This window comes from Cyclospora cayetanensis, unplaced genomic scaffold (assembly GCF_002999335.1).
Source record: "Cyclospora cayetanensis isolate NF1_C8 unplaced genomic scaffold, CcayRef3 CcayRef3_contig_87, whole genome shotgun sequence".
NCBI lineage: Eukaryota > Apicomplexa > Conoidasida > Eucoccidiorida > Eimeriidae > Cyclospora > Cyclospora cayetanensis.
Window position 1 is genome coordinate 16752 of NW_020312760.1, and position 21865 is coordinate 38616.

Here is a 21865-nt window from a genome sequence, read left to right on the forward strand (position 1 = left end):
GCTAGCTAGCTAGCCGCTGCCCAAACTCGTCGCCGGTTTGTAACACTACTTGGCAGTACAAATAGCGGCTGCAAGGGCCTCCCTGTGCAGCGCTGTGACGAGGCAAGTGGAGGAGGTAGAGCGGCAGCAGCGAGGTAGAGGCTGTGGCAAAAAGAGAGTCTAAGCAGCTCGGCATGGCACATTTCCTGGTGCACGGATTCTCGCCAACTGGATTGTTGGCAGGCTGAAGGGTGGGGCAGGACGGCAGCTATGTGTGTGGCGAGTCTGTACAGAGAAGTACCACGAACAGGAAATGCAAAGGGGAAACGGGGTGGGAGGGGGCAATAGCGGTAGGAGTGGGGAAAGGGCTGCCAAGTAGGGAGAGGCTGGAGCGAGGTCAGAAAACGCATGCCACGCAAAGATATGCGTTTGTAGCGATAACCGGAAAGTTTCAAATCATAGCGCCAAAAAAACATGGGTAAACCCGCAGCTCTCTGAGCGAGAGGTGAGCACTAAAAGAAGACTACATATACATGTATATGTATATATATTCTCCTTTCCATTAGAAGCAGCCTAAAGCGGCTGAATAGTCGCAACCGAGATACGTTAGAGCACAAAAGGCTGCAGCCAAGGGCTTAGAGGGATTCCTCCTGCCTGAGCGACTTGCTCCAAGGAAAGTTCATGTTGCTGTTGCTCTTGCTCTTGTTGCTCTTGCTGTTGCTCTTGTTGCTCTTGTTGCTCTTGCTGTTGCTCTTGCTCTTGTTGCTCTTGCTCTTGTTGCTCTTGCTGTTGCTCTTGCTCTTGTTGCTCTTGCTCTTGTTGCTCTTGCTCTTGTTGCTCTTGCTCTTGTTGCTGCTGTTGCTCTTGTTGCTCTTGCTCTTGTTGCTCTTGCTCTTGTTGCTCTTGCTGTTGCTCTTGCTCTTGTTGCTCTTGCTGTTGCTCTTGTTGCTCTTGCTGTTGCTCTCGTTGGCAGCAGTGGAAAAGCTGTTGCAGCACCTGCTTCTTAGTGGGAGCCTGATCGGGGGAAGCCCTGTTGTTCGCCGATGCTTGTTGTGGCAGCTCTGTCAGCGAGCGCGGAGACTGTTGTTGCTGCTGCAACAAGTGGGATTGCTCTGCAAGTGCTTTGTCTGAAGCGGAGACAGCTTCTTTAGACGCCTTTGGGGGAGGATTCCCCGCTTCACCACGTGCTGCCTCGGCAGCCGCAGCCTTTGACGCCTGTGCTGCAGTTGCCATGCAAGCCTTCTTAGTGCTGCTGCGCCTTGGAGGTGACGGTACAGCAGCAGCGCGCAGCAGCAATGTGAGTTCATTCGCTGGTTGGCGTGGAGGCAGGCCCCTAGAATCCCATGAAAAGGCGGTGCTGAGAAGCTGCAGCAGCAACAAGAGCAGCAGCCATCTGTATGTGCATGCATTGGAAGCGCGCAGTGCTGCAGCAACACCGCGCAAGACGTGGGGAGTTTCGCTACGCGGAGCTGCAAAGGCCTACGTCTCAAGCAAATCGTCAGGAGAAAACGCAACTCAAATTACGCAGACAGCGAGTCAACCCCTCCTCACCTTCTCGAGGACGTGCGGCGAAGGAAGCAGCAGCTGCACGGGTGCTGCTGCTGTTGCTGCTGCACCGCCACGGGGTGCAGCAGCAAGCGGAAAGGCGGTGCATGCAGCAGCAGCAGCGAAGCGACGATCCTCCTGACTCGCTGCAGCCACACACGAGGGCCGCTTATAGAAGGGGCAGCAGCCTCCCTCTTGCAGCAACAGGCGAGTCGCTGCTACTGCCGCGATTGCGGTTGCATCCGCTGCAACAGCTCCTGCTGGCAGCAAATGCTGCAGCCTTCTTATCGCCATGTTCGCTGCTGCGAAAGCTGCATACGCACAGCTGCAGTGCACCCGCAGCTGCCGCAGCAGTCGGCCTATTCTCTTGCTCCCACCACGCTCAAAGGTAGCCGCAGCAGCAGCAAACTGCAAAACAGCAGCAGATACAGAGAAGAGACTATCCAGATGCTTTTGCTGTTGCTGTTTTTGCTGCTTTTGTTGTTGTTTTTGCTGCTGTTGTTGTTGTTTTTGCTGCTGATTTTGTTGTTTTTGCTGCTGATTTTGGTGCTGCAGGGTGGCGGCCTTGGTGTGTCCGTACACCGCAGTGAGCTGCTGCTGCTGCTCTTTTAGCAGCTCCATTGTCAGCCGATGAAAGAGCGTTTGCGTGGCAGCAGGAGTGAGATCAGGGGGGTGTTTCTTGTCTTTCTCTCTCTCATCGGACGGCGCAACTCTTGTTGCCGCTGCTGCGCGTGTGGCGGCTACGCCGACTGCGGCTGCTCGCGAAAAAGACGCAGAAGCGTTCTTTTCCTTTGCACGCTGTTCAGGCTGCTCTCGCTGCCTCGTCCGCTGCCGATCTTCTTTTGCAGTCGCAGCTGCCACTGCGAAAGCTGCAGCAGAGAGAAGCTTCAAAACGCGGAGTGCATGGCGACTGCATGCAGCAGCAGCGGCAGCCGCGAACCGTGGACCGACGATACACCACGCCGTTGCCATTCGCCGCTCTGCTACCAGCAGCAGACAAGGCAAGTCGGCACGACGTTCTCGCTGCAGCTCTTGTTTCTGATTGTTTTGCTTGTCTTCATCGCGCCGTTCTCCCTGCTTTTCCCGCTGTGCGCCTCTTGCCGCGGGTTGTTGCAGCACAGCAAGCGCTGCTGTGGGATCAAAGAGAGCCGCAGAGGGCATCAACACACACAGATCCGCATACACCGCGTTGCAGAAGTCGCTGCCAGTGACTGCACCGAGGGTTGAGGACGCAGCAGCAGCAGCAGCAGCAGCAGCAGCAGCAGGCGCTGCTGCTGCAGCGTCCTTAGCGCTGCTGCTGTTGCGGCAGTGCAACAAAAGCTGCTGCAACACTGCATCGTTGTAGTGAAAGTGATACGCCAACGCCTCCGCTGCTTCTCGCCGCAAGGGGCAGAGCTGTTGCTGCTGAAGAGCTGCAGCAGCAGCAAGCGAAAAACCTCCCGACAGCAGCAGCAGCCACTGCCGCACATGGATACTGGCCATAAGCAAAGCCTCCTCTTTGCATGCGCTGCAGCAGCAAAGGCCGCTGTTGTTGCTGCCACTCCTGCTACTGCTGCTACTGCTGCTACTGCTGCAACAAGACCCCTTTTTCCGCTGTCGCAGCGAAGAAAGGAAATCCCTTGCTGCTCCGCGCTGCTGCAGCAACTCCAGCCACCCCACCAGTCGAGACGCATAGTCTTCTGCTGCCCAATCAGCGGCAGCAGCTGCAGCTGCGTGCGTTTTCGCCTGCCCTCCGTTGGCTAGGGAGTCTGTCGCTGCAGTGGAGATGGCGAGCAGCTGCGTGAGCATTTTGCAACTAAACAGTGGAGTCGCTGCTACAATGAGGCGCAGCAACAAAAGCACAAGGCCAGGCTGCTGCTGAGGGTTGAAGCAGCAACACACGCACTCAACAGCGAACGAAAGAAGCAACATTTCGCCGTCGTCTCTCTCCTGCAGCGCATGCAGTGTGCTTGTCGCTGCAGCATGACCACCCAGTGCTGCTCTAGACCAATCAAGCACCTCCCTAGTCAACGCCTCTTCTCCTTGTTGTTGCTCTTTCTGCTGCTCTTTCTGCTGTTGTTTCTGCTGCTCTTTCTGTTGCTTTGACTCTGCTGCACTCGAATTTGCAGCAGCTGCATCCTCTTTCGTAGCTGCGACTGTCTCTACAACAGGAGCTGCTTGTCTGAGGCAGAAGGCTGATGCATCCTTGTTGAGGTTTCTCGCGGGGGCGCTGCTGCTGCTGCTGCTGCTGCTGCTGCTGCTGCGAGCGGCAGCCTTTTCCCAGCGACGCTTCCACGAGGCTACGAGCTTTGCGGCACAAAATGCTGCGGCAGTCGAGGCTTCACTGCGCTGCTGCTCTTGTTCTCGCTGCTGCTCCTGCCCCTGCTGCTGCTGCACACTTAAAACTTGATCAAATGAAGGAATAGAACGACGTTTTGACAGCACCTTGAACTGGGGAAAGGGTATCGGAAGCTGCTGCTGCTGCTCTTGCTCCTGCTGCTCTTGCTGCTGCTTGCTGCACTGCAGAGCAGCTACACGCACTGACAGTTCTGCGTGAGCGCGGTGTAGTCGCTGCATCAACGGCAACAGCGCAGAGGACGCGGCAGCAGCCTCAGCAAGTGCAACAAGCCTCTGTGGCATCTCAATCTGTTGTCGCTGCTGCTCTTGTTCTCGCTGCTGCTCTTGTTGTTGCACTTGTGGCTCTCCTGCTCCTGCCTCGCGGAGATATCTTTCTCCGTTTTGTAGGACCCTCTTGCTGCCTGCACCTCCGTCCAGCGTTGAGCAGGAAACAAGCAAGTTGTGTAGCTTGTTCCTCTGAGGCAGCCAGTAGGAAAGCAGCAGATGCTGCAGAGCAGCCACGACAGCCTCGCGCAGCTCCTGCAGCGAAGGCATGCGGTGATGCGTTGCCTCATGCCGCAGCTGCACCCACTCGGGGTCGATTCCGACTTTTGTGGCGATTGCGGCAACTGCAGCAGCAAAAGGGCCGCTTTGAGCTGCATCCACAAGTGTATTGACGTGCCGAATGAGCACCATGGCATATGCCGATCGCATGACTCCGCAGCCATGCGCCTGTCTGCTGGAACCGCTGAAGAGGGCGCTATCGGAGAGCAGCACTTCTAACAGCTGCATCGTGAGCTCAACTGCAGCAGGCATGCGACTCTCAGCTGCTCGCCACGCTGCCATGCTCCCCCAGGCGTGAAGCAAGCGCCTTCTGAGACTGCTGTTGGTCCCTCCCCCTCCCCTAGCGGCAGCACAGGAGCAGCAGCAGCAGCTGCTGCTGCTTCCGCTGCTCACGTTGCTGCAGACTCGAGCAGCTGCCCTTTCTGGCGGTGCTGCTGCATCTTCCGGAGGAGAGACGTCAGACTGCCCCTCACAACAACCCCATCTCCGATAGGATCGCTTCGGGGGGGGGTCGAAGCGAAACATCGAGTCACTCGCAGCACACACACACGCACTGTCGCTGCTGCACGGGAGAATCGTCGCGGTGTACCCCCGCTTCCTGCCACGGTCGCCTTCGCTGGGGAGGCTGCAGGAGCAGCGGCAGCGAGCAGAAGTTGACTCGAGAAGGGAATTAGAGACTTCCAAGAAGCATCTCCACGAAGGCCAAGGCGTGTGCTGCGCGTTGGGAGTGCGTAGTCGCGGGAGAGCTGCAGGCGAACCTGCAGCTCCTACTGGCATCGTAAACGCTCCCGCCATTCAAAGGGATCGAAGGAGGCAGGAGCTGTTTCCTGTCCATGAGCCGCAGCGAGGCTGCTGCGGCTCTAGACCCTTCTGCGTCTAAAATAGACGAAAAAATACACACATTACTGCGAATTCTAATGCGAAGATATCCCCTAATGTGCGACACTACCGCCTACTAAAAAACGCATGGCCTTCTTGGGGCTGTCCTATGGCATGCATGCATGCATGCCATAGGACAGCCCCAAGAGGCGAGCAGCACTGCGAGCAGCTTCCTTTGCGTCTAACGGTGCTCCCGCTTCCTTGTCTGTTTACAAAGTCTCTCTAACCTGTTTCGGATCGCGCAGGAGTACAGCAGACACAAACGGGAGGTTGGGGGAGAGAGTCGCTTTCGTCGAGGTGATGCTCACCAAACTCGCATTTCTGCCTGCTTCTGTGCTCTCTCTTTCCTTCTCTTTACCAGATATGCGCTCATCAGCAGGAATTTGCTGTTGGGGGAGGTTTTGATGCTGCAGCTGCTCACGCAAGGCAGACAGTGAGAGGCCTACAGCCACTCGCTCGAGGCGTCCTCCCGCTTGCGAGGCACGCATCGCACAAACTACTCAATGCATAAGCTCTTTTGCATGCGGAAGCGCACGCATGCACGCGTATGATCTCTGTCGCTCCTTATCGAGGACACAAAAAGGCGCGTGCACAACAAATAAGCCGCAATTAGAACGCAGATCGACGCGCGCGCTACTTCGTGTCAAAGCCGATGACGAATACGCACTTCTGCCCGCCGCCCTTTTCCCTCCTCCCTATTCTACAGGGACGGCTTTTTGTAGGGCAACTTTGCCAGAGGAGCAGATACTGAAACTGCCTTCGCCACTGTCACTCCCCTCGCACCTAGGCGAGCACCACCTTCCGCCACGATCGCTTCGCGCGCATTGCTCCCTGTACCTCCCGCCTCGAGACATCTCCGAATGCCCCCAAGAGGCCGTTTCGCCTTCGCGACATCTGCATCCTCAAGGTGCTGTCGCTGCCTTGAGGAACTCACTCTGTGTGCAGCTCTGCACACTGCGGAGGGGGCTGGCTGCCGTACAGCCTGATTTCTGTCGACGAGCCACAAGAGTGGCGTGAGCATCGAGGAGGCGCATATCTTCGCTAGCGCAGGGGGGGGCGTGCGGGGCTAGCCAGCTAACTATGTACCGCGCGAACTGGCTAGTCGGCGACAGCAGAACCAGCTAGCTGGCAGAGCAACAAACTAAGGCAAGAGACCTCCGTAACAGTCTACACAGGCGCAACTCGCCGATCGCATCGGCGGCACTAATTGCTCGATCAGCGTACGGTGCTGCAGCCTTTTTAATCCCCATAGAGACAGGCAATGCGAGAGCTCCTCAAGGATGGTCTTGGATTGGCTGTGCTGCTGCAATGGCATCTCCGGGTGCAGTACGGGTGACGCGTGTTGCTGCTTCTGCATCTGTTGCTGCTGCCTCTTCCTCTGCTGCTTCTGCTGGTGCTAGCGTTGCTCCTGCTCCTGCTGCTGCTTCTGCTGCTGCTTCTGCCGCAGGGAGGGCGGCATCAGCGTCAGAAGTTGCTGCCGCTTCCCCAGCGTTTTGAGGCTGCTCCTCTGCTTCCTCCGTTGTGTCGCTCCTGCTGACGGTGTCTAGGGAGCCTCCTGCTGGAGCTGCACCACTCGCGAGTGCTGTCTCGCCCTGCTGCTGTTGAAGCTCGAAATACGCAGGAGTCTCAGGCACGCTGCCTGAGGCTTCGAGCTGCGTCTGCGGCTGTAGGGTGCTGTGCGGATAGCGAGGCGCAGCAAAAACAACGACCAGCAGCAGCGCTGCCTGCCCAGCGATGAGCAGCAGCAGCAGCACGTCCTTCCCTCTGTGCTTCGGCAGCGAAGGCTGCTGCAGTTGCTGCCGCATGAACCGCGCAGCAGCCGCGAGCGCAGCAATGGCAGCAATCCAGCGAATACAGCTTGCAAGAGCTCCCCAGGGGAGCAGCTGCGTGACAGAGAGCAGCAGCACAACAGGCACCGCTGCTGCCGCAGCATAGCCTTGCACACAGAGAAGCTGCACAACACTCAGCTGTTGCGGCTCGTCCTGCCGCTGCTGTGGCAGCGGTGTGGCTCCTGCGCTGCTCCCGCTGCCGTCGTAATAGTGCTGCAGCAGCTGCAGCAGCCAGCAGCAGGAGGGAGGAGTCACGAGACTTCCGTATGCGGCAGCTCCAGCAAACGTCAGCAGCCACAGCCCTTCTTTGGCTGCTCCCGCATCTGCTCCTGCTGCAGCAGGTGGGAGCGACAAGAGAGGAAGCGATCCGCACGCAAAAATGAGGAACGAAAGCGTTGCCGCTACCCAGAACGGTCCATACAAATCTGGCTTCTTGATTAGATTTGCCTTTTCGCTAATGCTGCTGTTGCTGCCGCGGCTCTGTCTCAGATGCAGAGGCACCACTGCGCACAGCCGTGCAAGTACTTGCGCTGTATCGACATCGAACAGCTGCTGCGCAGCCGCTAGGGGCAAACAGCACCATAGCCACTGCTGCTGCTGCTGCTGCTGCTCTGTTGCTGCAACTCCCGTGCTTCCTTCCCACAGCGTATCGCCCTTTGCCGCAACATCCAGCCGGCTAAACGCTACCTCTGCGCGATCCTGAGCAGCTCCCTTCAACTCGCTGCTGCTGCTGCTGCTGCTGTATGATGAAGAGGCTGCCCCTGCCCCTGCAGCGGATATGCCACTTAGCGACAGTGTAAGGCTTTGCTGCTGCTGCTGCAGTTGCTGCCTGCTCACGGCGGTGCTGCTGTAAACAGGTACGTCGTAGACACCTGCGTCCTGCTGTATTGGTGCTGCTGCTGCTGCCACACCGGCAGCAGCCACGTCAGCAGCTGCATCTTGAGTAGGTCTCTCCCACTGCGTCTTTTTCGTCAGCTGATTGTAGTAGTAGGGAATACCATCGTCTGTCTGATAGCGTAGCCACAGACGTGGCAAGGGAGGCTCCATGGCGCTGGGTGGCGTCTTCCTGCTACATACAACTTGCTGCTTCACCCGCCGTTATCTCGAGCAGGCGTGTCAGACACGCCTAATTTACGCTGCCAGCGGCCCTGCATACAGGCAGAGTCGACAAATGCAGCTCCACATATGCCGCTGAGGGTGCTGGCGTCTGCAGTTGAACGACGCTGTCTGCTGTATTCAGCTGCAGACGTCGCTGAGCTGAACGCGCTGCCACTGTCTGTACACTCGCAGGCAACGACAGAAGGGGTTGCGCGCTACACTCACAGCAGAAAATACTCCGAAGAAAAGGGCAGTCGCAAAGTCGGTGATGCTGCTGCTTAGGCGTGGCAAGATCAGCAGCAACCACGAAAACGTGATCGCGTGGGCGCCTTCCGGATGCAGCAGCACCAGCAGCAGCACACCGCAGGGTCGAAGCAGTTAGGAGGAAGAGTCGAATATATTTTCCCTAATATCTATCGCATGCGAATATTTGCGCCTGTTGGTGCGCTGTTTCCGCATAGCTGCCGCTGCTCGTCATAATATGCCCATGCAGAAGAGCAGCCGGTTCGTCAGTGCGGCTGCTGTCTATGGAGCTGCAACTGCAGCAGCCCCCAACGGTGGAAGCGGCTTTCTACCACAGGAACACACACAGAAACACACCCTCTGCATGCACTATTTTAATTACCAGGATGAGTCATACAGCCTAATCAGCGCTCTCGCCTTGGTGCGGCGAAAGACGCAACACTTGTCTTTTAACAGGACGAGTAACAGCCGCACAGAGAGAGAGAGAGAAAGAGGCTTTTGTTTCTGCCGCATTGGAGCAAAGAGACCTGCCTACTGCATTTGAAAAGCTCAAAGGCACACAATACGCATTCACAAGCTCCGCTAGGATCGCTGCTGTCGCTGCCATACCCCTCATGCTGTAACAGCAGCAAGAGCAGTGTTAGCAGCAAGAGCAGTATCAGCAGCAGGACTAGCAGCAGCAACAGCAACATCAGCTCCAGCAGCATCAGCAGAAACACCAGCTCTAGCAGCAACAGCACTAACAGCAGCAACACTAGCTTCAGCAGCAGAAACAGCAGCAACACTAGCACTCGCCAAAAGTGCCAGCAGATGCAGCGATTTTAGGGGCTTGAAGGTGTATCGGCTCCTGGCCGTATTAACCGCAGCGCTGCGTATTTTCGCACGAGTAAGATGTCTTTATCCAGCAGTCAACCCTGCCATGGGAACGGCGAAAACACGGTGCTTGGTGCTGCTGCATCGCAGCTGGAGCTCTTGCGCGCCAGCCAGAAGGACGATTATTACTGCCGAGTATATGCGCAGCATTTGCAGCAGCTGTTGCTGCAGCTGCGGCAGCTGCTGCTGCCGCTGCCTAGCCAGCCCTCTAGGCGGCAGCAGCAGAGCCAATGCAGCAGCAGCAGCAGCAGCAGCAGCAGCATCACCTGTGGCGTTCTTAGGCTGAAGCGGTGTCTTACCTCTGCTCGCCAAGCAGCGGCAGATTTGTGCTTGCTGCTGCAGCAGCAGCAGCATGCAGCGCGCACGTTAGTGCAGATTTTATATTTTGCGGCTTCTTTAGGAGGCAACGGCCAGCAAACTCTTGGAGAAGAATACTGCGAACTGCGCACAGTGAGCTAAGGGTGGATCTCACGGGTGTCTATATATGCATGTCTATATTTCTGCGAGTTTCACAGATTCCTTTGATGCTGTTTGACTTCTTTATGCTGCAGTCTGTGTTACTGCTACGTGTTTGTTGCTGCAGCTATCCCCTCGTCAATGCATGGGTGTGCGAGGCTGGGTGCTTGTGCTTTGGACTGCAATTTTGCGATCCGTTCCCTTTGCAGCGACAGCAGCCCTCATCCTTCATATCTGCAGGTACATGCTCCATGTCTGCTGCTGCTGCTGTTCGACAACTTGCCGTTTATTCTTTTGCTCGCGAGGTGGCTGTTGCTGTATGCTGCTGCTTATCGCCTCATAAGGATGCCACAAAAAGATGGTTCCCATGGTGATGGTGGTATTGTTGCTGATGCTCAGCTGCGCCTGCTTTTGTTACGCTGCTGCTGCTCAGCTGCGGCTGCTTTTGTTACGCCGCTGCTTGTTTGCAGGATATTCAAAATTCGCACACCGACGGCAGCAGCTCTCGATGATCTTCTGTCCGGTATGTGTTGCTGGAAGCAGAGAAAGCAGCTTTTGCAGCCTTTTGCTCGCCAAGGCTTACCCGATAGTGCAAGTTCACGTGAAACATTTGCAGAGGGTTGTGTGTTTGTGTGCCGCAAATGCATGTAACCACAGTTTTGCGGCGAATCCACCTGGCGCTTTTTTTTTATGATGGAAAATTTCTGCATTTTTCCCAAAGGCAAGAGAAAAAAACTTCGTTCGAGTACACCGTCAGAATGCCTCTTGCAGCAGCGTCTGCCCTTTTTCGTTGCCGATCTTTGTACTGCTGCTGACTCCGACGGATTGCGGCTTCGCGCGTTGCTCGTCCTTTTTCACATTGCGCCTTCTTATTAGCCGCCGCTGACTTTCGATCTCCCTCCTGCTGAGACTTCAAGCATTTTCATGTGCTTTCAATGCGTTCCTTCTGTGGGAGTTGTTGTGGCTGTGCTGTTGCTGCAGGCTGCTGCAGCGGCGCTTCTTCCGTTTGTACGGCGGCTTCTCCTTTCGCGCTGCTGCAGTGTATACTCGCGGCTTTGCTGCAATTTTGCTTCTGCAGTGTATTCTGAGCATTCAGTCAGTCCACGACCTCTTCAAGAGGCAAAGAAATCGGCAGCAGCAGAACGAAAGTCAGGAGAGTGCTGCTGCCTCGTCTCGCTCCGCTGCGCTCACTGCTCCTGAGGGGGAAGTGGTAGCGGCAAAGGAAGATTCAGCCGGCAAGCTTGATAGCAGCAGCAGCAGCAGCAGTACGCTCGTGTGCCTTTTCTGCCAGAGTTTCTGCAGCGTTCCGACGGCGGGGGCATGTGGTCATATCTTTTGTTGGCATTGCATCAGCAAGTGGTGTCAGCAGCAGCAACAGCAGCAGCCACCAGCAGTTGCAACATGCCCTGTTTGCCGGTGAGTGGGGGGAGAGGCACACTGTTTGCAGACTGACTGATTGCAGACTGATTGCAAGTCGAGGGAGCGACAGCGCAGTTGCTTGCAGACTCCAAGACACCCTAAACGCAAACGTTTTTGACGGCGTGGTTTACGCGCTCTTGAAAAATCTTTGCTTTCGCGCATACAGCTCTCTGATCTGTGCGGCTTTCTGCATCATGGAAGCCGCGCTTGCTGGAGTGTATTGCAGCGAAGTGGCTAGCTCTGACACAAGGCGCTCTCTCCCACCCCTTGTTGACTTTTGGCATGCATGTGTATTTGTGTATTTGTGTGTATGTATGTGTGTATGCGTCGTTGTTGCTGCTGCTGTGATACGTGCAGTGCGCCATGCTCTCCACAGGCGTTGCTGCCCCTGCGCCACTTTGAGAGTTCGGAGGATCTGCTACTGCAGTACAACTTGCAGCATCAGCAGCAGCAGCAATAGCGACGTGGCGGTTTGTTCGATGCACCAGCTTTCAAGAGCTCAGCTGTTTATGTACAGTCCCCAACAGCAGAGCACGCGCAAGCTGCACTGCGTGCTGCAGCGGGAGGAACGTAGCATGAAACTCTTGCAACTTACTTTTCGTGATTTGCTCTGTCTTTCTCACATCTATACCTTTCTCCCAGCGTCGTTCTATCGCCTAGCCCCTCTTGCGCCTCATCTTTTAGCAGTTGCGGAGAAAGCGCTTGTTTGCGACTCTTTTAAAGGATGCATGCACTCAATCCCACGTGCAGGCATGCATGCATACACGCATATAGAGGCAGATCAGCATGCATGCGCACACGTAGGTGTGCAGACGGCGTCGATCGTTGGGGCAAGTGCCTGTAGCTGGCTAACGGTATCCACAGCGCGCTGCTCGTACATGGTGCTCCTGCCTCAGTAGACGGACAGGCGGCAAGATGCCCGCTTCCGAGAGACATAGAGAGAGAAAGAGAAAAAAAAACTCGAGTCGAAGTGCACAGAGAAGTGCTGCGGCACTGCAACGGCAAGATAGCTCATACGGGGGAGGGTGGAGCCACGGAGTGCAGATTCAGAAAGCCCAGCTGCGTCGCTCCTAAACAGCACCATGAGCTTTACCACCATGTACTTTTGTCATGAGAGCTTTGCTGCGACAGCTGCCGGAGCAGCTGCTCTCTCCTGCAGAAAATAGCCCAAATATTTTATAGGCATCACATACGCGTGTCTCTGGCAGGTGGCCCCTTCGCTGCATGCATCTGGCACACCTCTAGCGAGGGGAGGCTGCGACATCAGGGAACCATGTTGCTGCCGCACACGGCGTGCAAGCCTGCCTTGCCTCAATACAACCACGGGGGCACAGGAGTTGCTGCCGCAGCACACTTCTTGTGGTGGGCTTTTCCTGAACCTTCAGGAGATCGCCACGCAAGATCCTGAGACGCTTGCTCTAGAAGCGATTGCAGCACGTGCAGGGTGTTAAGGATGTAATGTGTGTGTGTGTGTCCGTGTCTGTGTGTGTGTAACTAACTCCCGAGTGCAAAGAGCTGCTCCTCCGGCGAAGGGTTGTGCTGGATCTCACAAGTGATAGAGAGCCTTCAGCTCAGGATGTGGGTGTGTGGTCGTATCCACATCTACATGCATGCAGTGCATCTGCTGAGACGCAAGCAAAGCGCTGTAGAAGTGCGCTGTCGCGCCTTCTGTAAGGCCTCTACGAGAAGGTTTTTACCTCCATAGTCAGCACAACGGTGATATATAGGTGGTCAGTGTTTCTCCTATCAACCTTCGCCTCTCCCAGACCATGCCCTCTAGAGTTCTCGACATGAGGGGAAGGAGACACGTAGCTGGACCCTATCTGCACTCCGAGCATTCACAGCTACTTTTGAACGTAGTATCTAGCGCAGACAAAAAACACAATGATGTAGCGACTTCTCGTCTCGAACTAATGCCCCATTTGCAGTAAATGACATACAAATGCCCACACAGATCACAAAGTCAGTTCCTTTGTTCCTATTCAAACTCAATGCGTGTTCTACTAGAGAGTGTATGAGTACAGCTGAGCCAGCTGCATGCACTGCAGGCACGTAGCATCGAGAGCTGCAGAAATATCAGTGAGCGTGATCGTGTTGGTAGGCTTTGCAGCAAGTGCTGCTGCACACTCCTCTGGCTCTTATGCGCAATCGCGTGCCGCTAAGTTGTATGCCTTCTATTCCAACTCGCAGGAGCGAAATCCGTTGCGCCTTGTGGTGCCTAGCAATCGCTGCAGCTGTCAGCGCCCTCAATTCAAGGCTACAGAGAAATCGCTCGTATATATAGGGACCGCAAAATCGCGTGTGGAGTGTCTCTTGCTCGCGAGGAGCTGCTGTAACAGACGCGAGCCATTTACGGCTATGCGACTCATCCATGTACCGGCGGCACAGCGAGCTGAGCGATACTTGGGCACATTCTCTTCCCTGAATCGACTGCGTGGTTTGCTCACTTCTCTCCTTTATTGCGGAGGAACGCTAGCTCACTAATAGAAGAACCAATGCTGCATGTATTTATGTTCTAGATGCTACTAATACTGAGCTGTGGATGCTCGGAGTGCTTCGTGGAGACACCTCGGTTCACCTTTGCTTCTCGGCTTCCCCTCATGTGGAGAACTCAGCGAGGCGTGCGCAGGGGAATGTGAGAGTTCTTAGGACAGCCCATTATAAAAGACAGCTTTTTACTAAGTGTGTATTGAGTCTGCACACTATTGTCTTCCGACTGAAACCTATGAGGGAGCATTACAGGTGGATGGGGAGACAAGTTTTAGTGCCCCCCCTGCCAGCCATCGCTGAACATGGCTTGCCAGAGGCTTCGTTACTTAATGGAAGAATCTGCACAATAGCCGCGAATCCTTCTGGGTCCCTAAGCAACTGCAGTAGTGAGCTTGTCTGCCTTTCTGAGCGTTGACTCTTCCCACCCTGCAGCCAGAGGACCCCGAACAGCTAGCCAACCCTTCGGGATAGTCACTAGAAAAGACTGAATTTTTCAGCAGAGACGCACAACGCATACGCCGTAGCAGCGCGTGACTGAGGCACTGGTGTAGCTGCCGACATTTCCCACTGTAGCATGCGCCCAGCAGCAACGCATGTTGAACGATGTACTGCGCGGCAAAACAGGGAATGACCAGCACATATACACTAAGAAGAAGGTAATTACAGACAACTATTCGGTCATTTTTTGGCTCGGCAGCGGCACATGCCGAGGTGTACATACACCCCACCGCCGCCTACGGTGGCTGCATGCGGCTTCGTCTGGAGGTACTTCCTATTGCTGCTCAAATTACCAGCGGGCGCGTATCCTTAGGCACACATTTTCGTAGGCTCTCCAGCTGTAGACCACTGCTGCGCCGTCTGCTGCTGCTGCAGACGTTCTGCAGCAGCAGCAGACCTAGCTCGTTGTCTTTTCTGCAGCAGAGGCAGTGACTGTTCAACAGCAACTACAACAGCAGCAGCAGCAGCAGTGGTGCTGCTGCCCCTGCTGCAATACGACCAACTAGGCATCTCTTTTCCAGGGAAAATGACGCCGATGGAGGGCCAGCCGCTGCATACACGGCAGCAGCCGACAGAACTACAGGAACCACCAGCGCAGCAACAGCAGCAACATGAGCAGCAAGAGCAGCAGCAACGTGAGCAGCAAGAGCAGCAGCAAGAGAAGCAACATGAGCAGCATGAACAGCAGCGTGAACGACAGCAAGGACTGAACGTGAGGGTGTCGGATGCCAAGAATGCAGAACTGCAAGGCTCCAGAGAGGTAGGGGATCAGCACTCGCAACACCGCCAAGAGCAAACGCAGCAGGAAAACGGCTTTGCCGCGTTCGACCTGCAGTGCAAGAACGACAAGCTGCTGCTGCAGCAGAACGCGCTCCTGGAATCTCTAACCTCCGAGAAAATAGCGCGATTAGCAGCAGAGCGCCAGGCACTGGCGGCTGCAGCCACTGCAACAGTTGCAGAGGGCCGTACGAAGCTGCTTGAGCGGCGGCTGGAGGCAGCAGAGGCATCACAACAGCTGCTGCAGCAGCAGCTAGATGACTGCATCCAGAAGCAGCAACAGCTGCAGCAACAGCTGCAGCAAGCCGCCAGAGAGTCTAGCGCCGCGAAGGCATCAGAGGAGCAGCTGAAATCGCTGCACGAGCAGGAGCAGCAGGAGCAGCAGCAGAAGTATGATGAGCTCCATGTAAGACTTCCGCTGCCGCACCCCCAGCAAGGCGCATGCAGCAATTTCTGGTGCCTCCAGATGCGGTGTACTTGTGGGGCTTTGTTTGTGCCTTGTGCTGCTGTTTGTCAGGCCTTGCTGCAGCAGCTGCAGCGCAAGTACGCGCTTCTGCAGCAGCAGCAAGAGCTGGATGCTTCTGCTGCCGCAGAAAAGCAACGCCTGCAGCAGGAGCTTCTGGATATGAGGGAGCAGCTGCTGCAGCAGAAGGAGTCTGTCGCTGCCGCGCAGCAAATGGTCATCGAAGAGCTGCAGCAGCAGAAGCAGAAGCTTGTAGAGGAGGTTCGCTGCTGCTGCGTAGGCTTTCCTGCACGTGTGTAAGCCTCCGCGAGACGCTTTCCAAGGTTGTCATTTCTCATGCTGTACGTGTGCTGGCGCATGAGCAGGGTGCGGCAAGAGAAGCAGAAGCTCGCTGTGCTGAGGAAAGGGCAGCAGCGGCGGAAGCCACTGCCAAGGCGAGAAGCGATCAGCAGGAGCAGCAACAGCAACTGCAGCAGCTGCAGGAGCAGCAGCGGGAGCACGTGCAGCAGCGATCGAGACTGACGGAGGAGGAGGCAGCGCTGCAGCTGCAGAAGCTCTCGGAGCCTGAGCAGCAGCAGCCGGTCGATCTTGCCATCAAATTGCTCATAGATCTTGACGCAAAATCGCATCAGGTGACTTTCGCCGTCGTGTGGCTGTGGCTAGCTGGCAGTGTTGCTGGCGCCGCTTTAGCGAGGCGTGTCTACAGATGTCGTGTGGCTGCGTTTTCTGCACACTGTTCGGCGTGGAGCAGAGCACAGCTTTGTTGCATGCAGGCGCCTGGTGTATGTGGAGCCTTTTAGTCAGGCTGTAAGATCTCAGGCTTGGGGCTTTTGAGTGCAGTGTAACCTGTTGAAGGAGCAGCTGCAGCAGCAGCAGCAGGAAGCCGACGCGTGGAAGGCAGCAGCGCAGCAGCTGCAGCAATCTCAGCAGAGTTTGCAGCAGCAGCTGGTTCAGCGGCAGACAGACTTGGAGCGGCAGATGCAGCAGCAAGCGGAGCAGGATTGCCGCATGCAGCACTTGATGCAGCAGGTTCGGCGAAAAAATGAAAAGATTCAGGTTCTAGACGAAGAGGTAAGCGCGAGCGACTGACTGACAGGTTCTGTTTGATTGAAGTTGCAAGGAGGGTATCTTGCAACTTCTCCGCTTCGCGTGGGGAGAGTGGGGAGGGGAGGCAGGCGATCCACAGCGACAGTCTTCGCTGTTGCTGCGCGAGCGATTGACTGACAGGTTCTGTTTAATTGAAGTTGCAAGGAGGGTATCTTGCAACTTCTCCGCTTCGCGTGGGGAGAGGGGGGAGGGGAGGCAGGCGATCCACAGCGACAGTCTTCGCTGTTGCTGCTGCTGTGGGTGCTCGCTCCTATTGGCTGCAGTATCGTGAGAAGGAAGAAGAAGCGAGGAGGCTGTCGCATCGCAATGACGAGCTGCTTCAGCAGGTTGCTGCAGCGGCTTGGGAGCTGCAGCGTCTACGACACGAGCAGCGGCAGCAAGGCGAAGAAGGCGCAGCAGCGCATGGCAGTCAGGAGCAGCACGCTGATGTGGCAACACTGCTGGATTACCAAAAGCTTTTAATCCTGAACAAGTCCGTCTTCTGCTGCTGCTGCTGTACTGGTTGCTGTAGTCGTTTTTTGCCGCTTGTACTGCGTCTGTTTTTTCCTTGCGGGGTGTGATACCTCCTGGAGACATGCCTCTGTACGTGGTGTCTGTTTGGCTGCAGCAAAATGAAGCTGCAGCTGCTTCAGCTGACTGAGCACAAGGAGGCAGCGGAGCGGCAGCAGCAGCAGCAGCAGCAGGAAGAGCAGCTGCAGCTGCAGCACGAACTGCGAGAGCTGCAGAAGCAGCTGACGCAAGTGCAGCAGGATCGCAAGGAGCTTGCGGCTGCAGTAGAAAGGCTGCTGCAGCAACGTCAGCAGCTGCAGCAACAACTCGCTGAGCTGCAATCCAGAACTGGCGAGGGAGCTGAGGCTCCCTCGCGAGACACACAACAACAGCACGCAGTGGCAGCAGAAGCAGCAGCAGCAGAAGCAGCAGCAGCAGAAGCAGCAGCAGAACAGCAGCAGCAGCAGCAGCAGGCAAAAGCCAGTGTTGCTGCTCGTCTGGAAGCCGCAGAGGACAAAATGAGGCGCTTTGTTACCCAAGTATGTGCTTTTTTGCGTTTGGTGATGCATCTTCTGGTGCTGCTGCATCTTCTGCTGCTGCTTCTGCTGCTGCTTCTTCTGCTGCTGTTGTTTCGTTGCGGCAGGAAATGCTGGGCGCCCTTGTTGTGCTGCTGTTGTTGCTGCTGCTGCTACAGATGCAAGAGATAGCGGCTTCGCTGTGCGTCGAGCAGCAGCAAAGCAGCAAACTATTGACGGAAGTGCAGCAGCTGCAGCAGCAGCTCGCGGAGCATAAGGCAACAGGCGACTTTTTCAGGAGTGAGTGCACGCGTTTGCAGCAGCAGCTGCAGCAGCAGCAGCTGCTGCTGCAGCAGAGCACCAGTCGAGCTGCGACAGCCGAGGAACGCTGTAGTCACCTCAAAGAAGAAGCAAGGGAACTTAGGAACGAGATACAAGCTGCAAAGCAGCAGCAGCAGCAGCAGCAGCGAGCAGGAGATCAGCAGCAACGCACTCTGCATTCGAAGGAGTTGCTCCTTGTGGAACTGCAGCAGCAACTGCAGCAGCAAGAGCAGCAGGCGGCTGCGGCAGAGGTGCAGCATGAGGAGCGTTGTGCTTCCTTGCAAGTGCAGCTGCAGCAGCAGCAGCAACAGAATGCAACGCTGCTGCAGCAGCACAAACAGGATGTGCAGCAGCTACAGCAACAGCTGTCTACCCTCAGCGACGTTCTTAGAGAGCGAGACGCGCAGCATGTGGAAGCGAGGACTGCTGCAGCCGCAGCCAAAGAAGAGCTGCAACAAATCAAGCCTACTATCGGGTAGCTTGGAAGGGGAGAATGGCGGGGGGGGAGGGGAGCAGACGTGGCAATTGTACTTGCTGCAGCAGGAGCAGTGGTGTCTACACGCTTGTTGGTTTTCCGCTGAGGCATGTGCGTTTATTTTTTTAAAGTTGTGAGTACATGAATGGGCACGTTTGCATATTGATGTATCTACATGTATATGTACATCTATATGTACATGTATGTGTACATCTATATGTACATGTATATGTATATGTACATCTATATGTACATGTCTCTGTCGGTATGTCTACATGTATATGTCTATGTGTATGTTTTGACACACGTTTGTATGTATAGAGGCATTCGCATATATGTGTATGCGCACGTATGTATACATGCCTACACGCTGCTGCGTATTTTGGCGCTGCAGGCAGTTGCAGCAAGAAGCACTGGAGCTTCGTGTGCGTCTGGAGGAGAAGGAGAAGATAGTGGCCTTCTTGCAGCATCGTTCTGCATTAGCAGCAGCACAGCCTGACGGCAGCACCGGGAACGTAGGAGTGCGAGTGTCTCAAGACAGCAACGTAGGGCAGCAGGCTGCCTCAGGAGCTGCTGCGGATAGCTCTGCTGCTGCAGCAGCAACTGCAGCACTGCAGCTGCAGCTGCAGCAGCTTCAGGAGGAGCTGGACAGCTGCAAGGCTTTGAAGCAGCATTGGCAGCAAGCCGCAGTCGAGGCGCAGCAACAGCAGCATCGGTGCAATGAGCAGCAACAGCAGCTCGAGCAGCAGTTGCAACAAAAGGCGGATGATATCAAGCGGCTCGAGGAGAAAAAGGAGGAAATGGAGGCTCTCATGAACGACAAGGTTCGCGTGCCGCTGGTTGCTGCTGCGGACGGGGTCTCCGTGTGTTCATGAATTGTTTCGTGTGTTCATGAATCGTTTCGTGTGTGTTCATGAATTGTTTCGTGTGTTTTCATGAATTTTCGTGTGTTTTCATGAATTGTTTCGTGTGTTTGTGAATCGTTTCGTGTGTTTTCATGAATTGTTTCGTGTGTTTGTGAATCGTTTCGTGTGTTTGTGAATCGTTTCGTGTGTTTGTGAATCGTTTCGTGTGTTTGTGAATTTTTGTGTGTTCATGAATTTTTGTGTCTTCATGAATTTTTAAAAGTGGGGTTGATTTTGGTGGCGTTGCCGTGAGTTATCGCTGTGCAGGTGTTGCTAATCGGTCAGTTGGAGGCCTCTGTTGCTGCTTTGAAGGAGCAGCAGCAGCAGCAGCAGCACGCAGCAGCAAGTGCGGCAGCCGCAGCAGCAGCAACGGACAGTCTGCGGCAGCAGCTGCAGCATCTAGAGGAGGAGCTTGAGAGGAAGAAGAAGGAGTCGGTGGCTGCAGATGCGCGGTACAGAAGAGAGGTGGATGCTAGGGCAGCGGATATGCAGCAGCTACAGCGCGCAGAGCAGCAGCAGCAGCAGCAGCACGAGCAGCTCACGTCTATTGAGAAGGAGCTGGAAGCAGTTCGAGCCGAACTCAGGAGTGTGCGGTAGGCCTCATTCGTGTAATTTGTATGCAAAAATGGATTATACAGTAGAGGGTTAAGGGGCTTGAGATTTTGAACGCCATCTCGGCGGAGGGCTTGCTTCTTTTTGTGCTCTCTTTTGCAGAGGCGCTGCTGAAGAGGAGAAAGTCTCCTTAGTTCGTAACAATGCCAGTTTGCTGCGTGAAGTGGAGCGTCTGCGGGCTGAGGCTAAGACATTGAATAGCCAGATGAAGGATCTGTGAGTGTTTAAGGTTCTTTCTTTGCCCTTAAAGCCCCCTCCTCCTTTCCTCTTTCCTCCCTCCTCCTTTCCTCTTTCCTCCCTCCTCCTTCCTCCCTCCTCCTTCCCTCCTCCTTTCCTCCTTCCTCCCTCCTCCTTCGTCCCAGCTGCCGTGCTGCTTTCCTCCATGGACCGTGTGTCTTCTTCTGTTGCGAGCGCTGTGGCATCGTGGATGTTGTTTGCTGTTGATTTTTTGACGCGCTGCGTGAGACGCTCATCTCTTTGACGTGCCTTCCTTCCGCCTTCAGTGTGTTGCTGCTCTGTCCTGCCTTTCGTATTGTGTTCACTGCAGCATTGCTGGTAGCCTCCCGTCCAGCGGAGGAAATCAAAAAGCGGCAAGTCAGCAGCAGTTGTTGCTCGCGCGTTTGGAAGAAGCGGCACTTCTGCGTACATCTGCGGAAGAAGAAATCCGCTGTCTCCGCCTGGAGCGAGCGCAGGGGGAGGCGCAGCTGAAGGAACTTAGGAGACAGATAGAAGACCTTAAGGCTGCAGCTCAGCGGGAAGAGAGTCAAACTGAGGAGCTGCAGAGACAGCTGCAGCTCACCACTATGAAGGACCACCTCCTTTCGCGCATGCCTGCACTGGAGTTATCCGTGAATCAGCTGAGGGCGGTAAGTGGTTAGAGAGGAGGTTTTTAGTGCCTTTTTCTTGGCTGACGTGTTCTCTCGTTTCTCTTCTTTGATGCCACTGCCTCATAGAGGCCTCCATGGATGTAGCTCTGCCATTTTCGCGGTGCTCGCAGAAGTTGTGGAGCGCAGACTCTGCCTGCGCTGGCGAGCGCGACTGATGGGGTGTCGTATCGCTGCTGATGTTGCATGCATGCGTGTTGCAGGAGCTCAAGACGGCTCACGAGACGGTGCAACAGCAGCAGCAGCAGCTACAGGATCTTCGGCAGCAGCAGCAGCCGCTGCAACTCAAGACTCGCCAACTCGAAGCCGCGCTAGAAGAGCAGCAAAGGCAGCAGAAGGCTGCGGAGCAACAGGCATCCGAATGGAAGAATAATTACCATAGCATGATTCAGCGATTTGAAGGAGTATGGCTGGTGTTGCGTGTGTTGCTGTTATGGCCCCTGATTTGCGGCTGCTTCTTTCTCCCGCTGCACTCGCCGCTGCTGCTTTATGCGTCGTTGCTTTATTGTATTGCAGGTCGATAGGGGGGAGCTCGAGCAGCTGCGGCAGGAAAAAAGCCGGTTCGCTCAACGCATGCAGCAGCTGCTAGCCGAGAAGCAAAAAGAGACAACAGCTCTAAAGGTGAGGCTTCCGGGTGTAGGCTTAAGGAGGCCATGCACACCTACACACACAGATGTACAGATATAGAGGGATATATATAGCGATATATAGAGGGATATATAGAGGAATATATAGCGATATATAGAGGAATATATAGAGATATATAGAGGAATATATAGCGATATATAGAGGAATATATAGAGATATATAGAGGAATATATAGCGATATATAGAGGGATATATAGCGATATATAGAGGGATATATAGCGATATATAGAGGAATATATAGAGATATATATAGCGATATATAGAGGAATATATAGCGATATATAGAGGAATATATAGCGATATATAGAGGGATATATAGAGGAATATATAGAGATATATAGAGGGATATATAGCGATATATAGAGGGATATATAGAGGGATATATAGAGGAATATATAGCGATATATAGAGGAATATATAGAGGAATATATAGAGATATATAGAGGAATATATAGAGATATATAGAGGAATATATAGCGA

At 54.9% G+C, this 21865-nt stretch overlaps 4 protein-coding genes across 4 annotated transcripts; 2 read left to right on the top strand and 2 right to left on the bottom strand.

Annotated features, from left to right (window-relative positions):
• Positions 1 to 585: 585 nt before the first annotated feature.
• Positions 586 to 2496, bottom strand: LOC34622714 (UPF0746 protein DDB_G0281095). Its single transcript, XM_026335942.1, has 3 exons — positions 2176 to 2496; positions 1965 to 2058; positions 586 to 920 (listed from the first exon to the last, which is right to left on the bottom strand). The coding sequence occupies exons 1-3, from the start codon at positions 2494 to 2496 to the stop codon at positions 586 to 588; spliced, it is 750 nt and encodes a 249-aa protein (XP_026191727.1).
• Positions 2497 to 3665: 1169 nt separating this feature from the next.
• Positions 3666 to 8159, bottom strand: LOC34623798. Its single transcript, XM_026335946.1, has 3 exons — positions 6621 to 8159; positions 4025 to 4113; positions 3666 to 3792 (listed from the first exon to the last, which is right to left on the bottom strand). The coding sequence occupies exons 1-3, from the start codon at positions 8157 to 8159 to the stop codon at positions 3666 to 3668; spliced, it is 1755 nt and encodes a 584-aa protein (XP_026191731.1).
• Positions 8160 to 9344: 1185 nt separating this feature from the next.
• Positions 9345 to 14820, top strand: LOC113146980 (peroxisome biogenesis factor 10-like; the record flags this gene model as incomplete). The annotated part of the gene is given in 7 exon segments (XM_026335947.1): positions 9345 to 9776; positions 9910 to 10022; positions 10253 to 10305; positions 10440 to 10503; positions 10764 to 11198; positions 11559 to 11665; positions 14783 to 14820. Coding segments are annotated over 7 exon segments (1242 nt in total), but the record flags the coding sequence as incomplete, so codon positions are not given.
• Positions 14821 to 18956: 4136 nt separating this feature from the next.
• Positions 18957 to 20073, top strand: LOC34623797 (putative uncharacterized protein DDB_G0271606; the record flags this gene model as incomplete). The annotated part of the gene is made up of 3 exons (XM_026335941.1): positions 18957 to 19160; positions 19509 to 19834; positions 19956 to 20073. Coding segments are annotated over 3 exons (648 nt in total), but the record flags the coding sequence as incomplete, so codon positions are not given.
• Positions 20074 to 21865: the final 1792 nt, after the last annotated feature.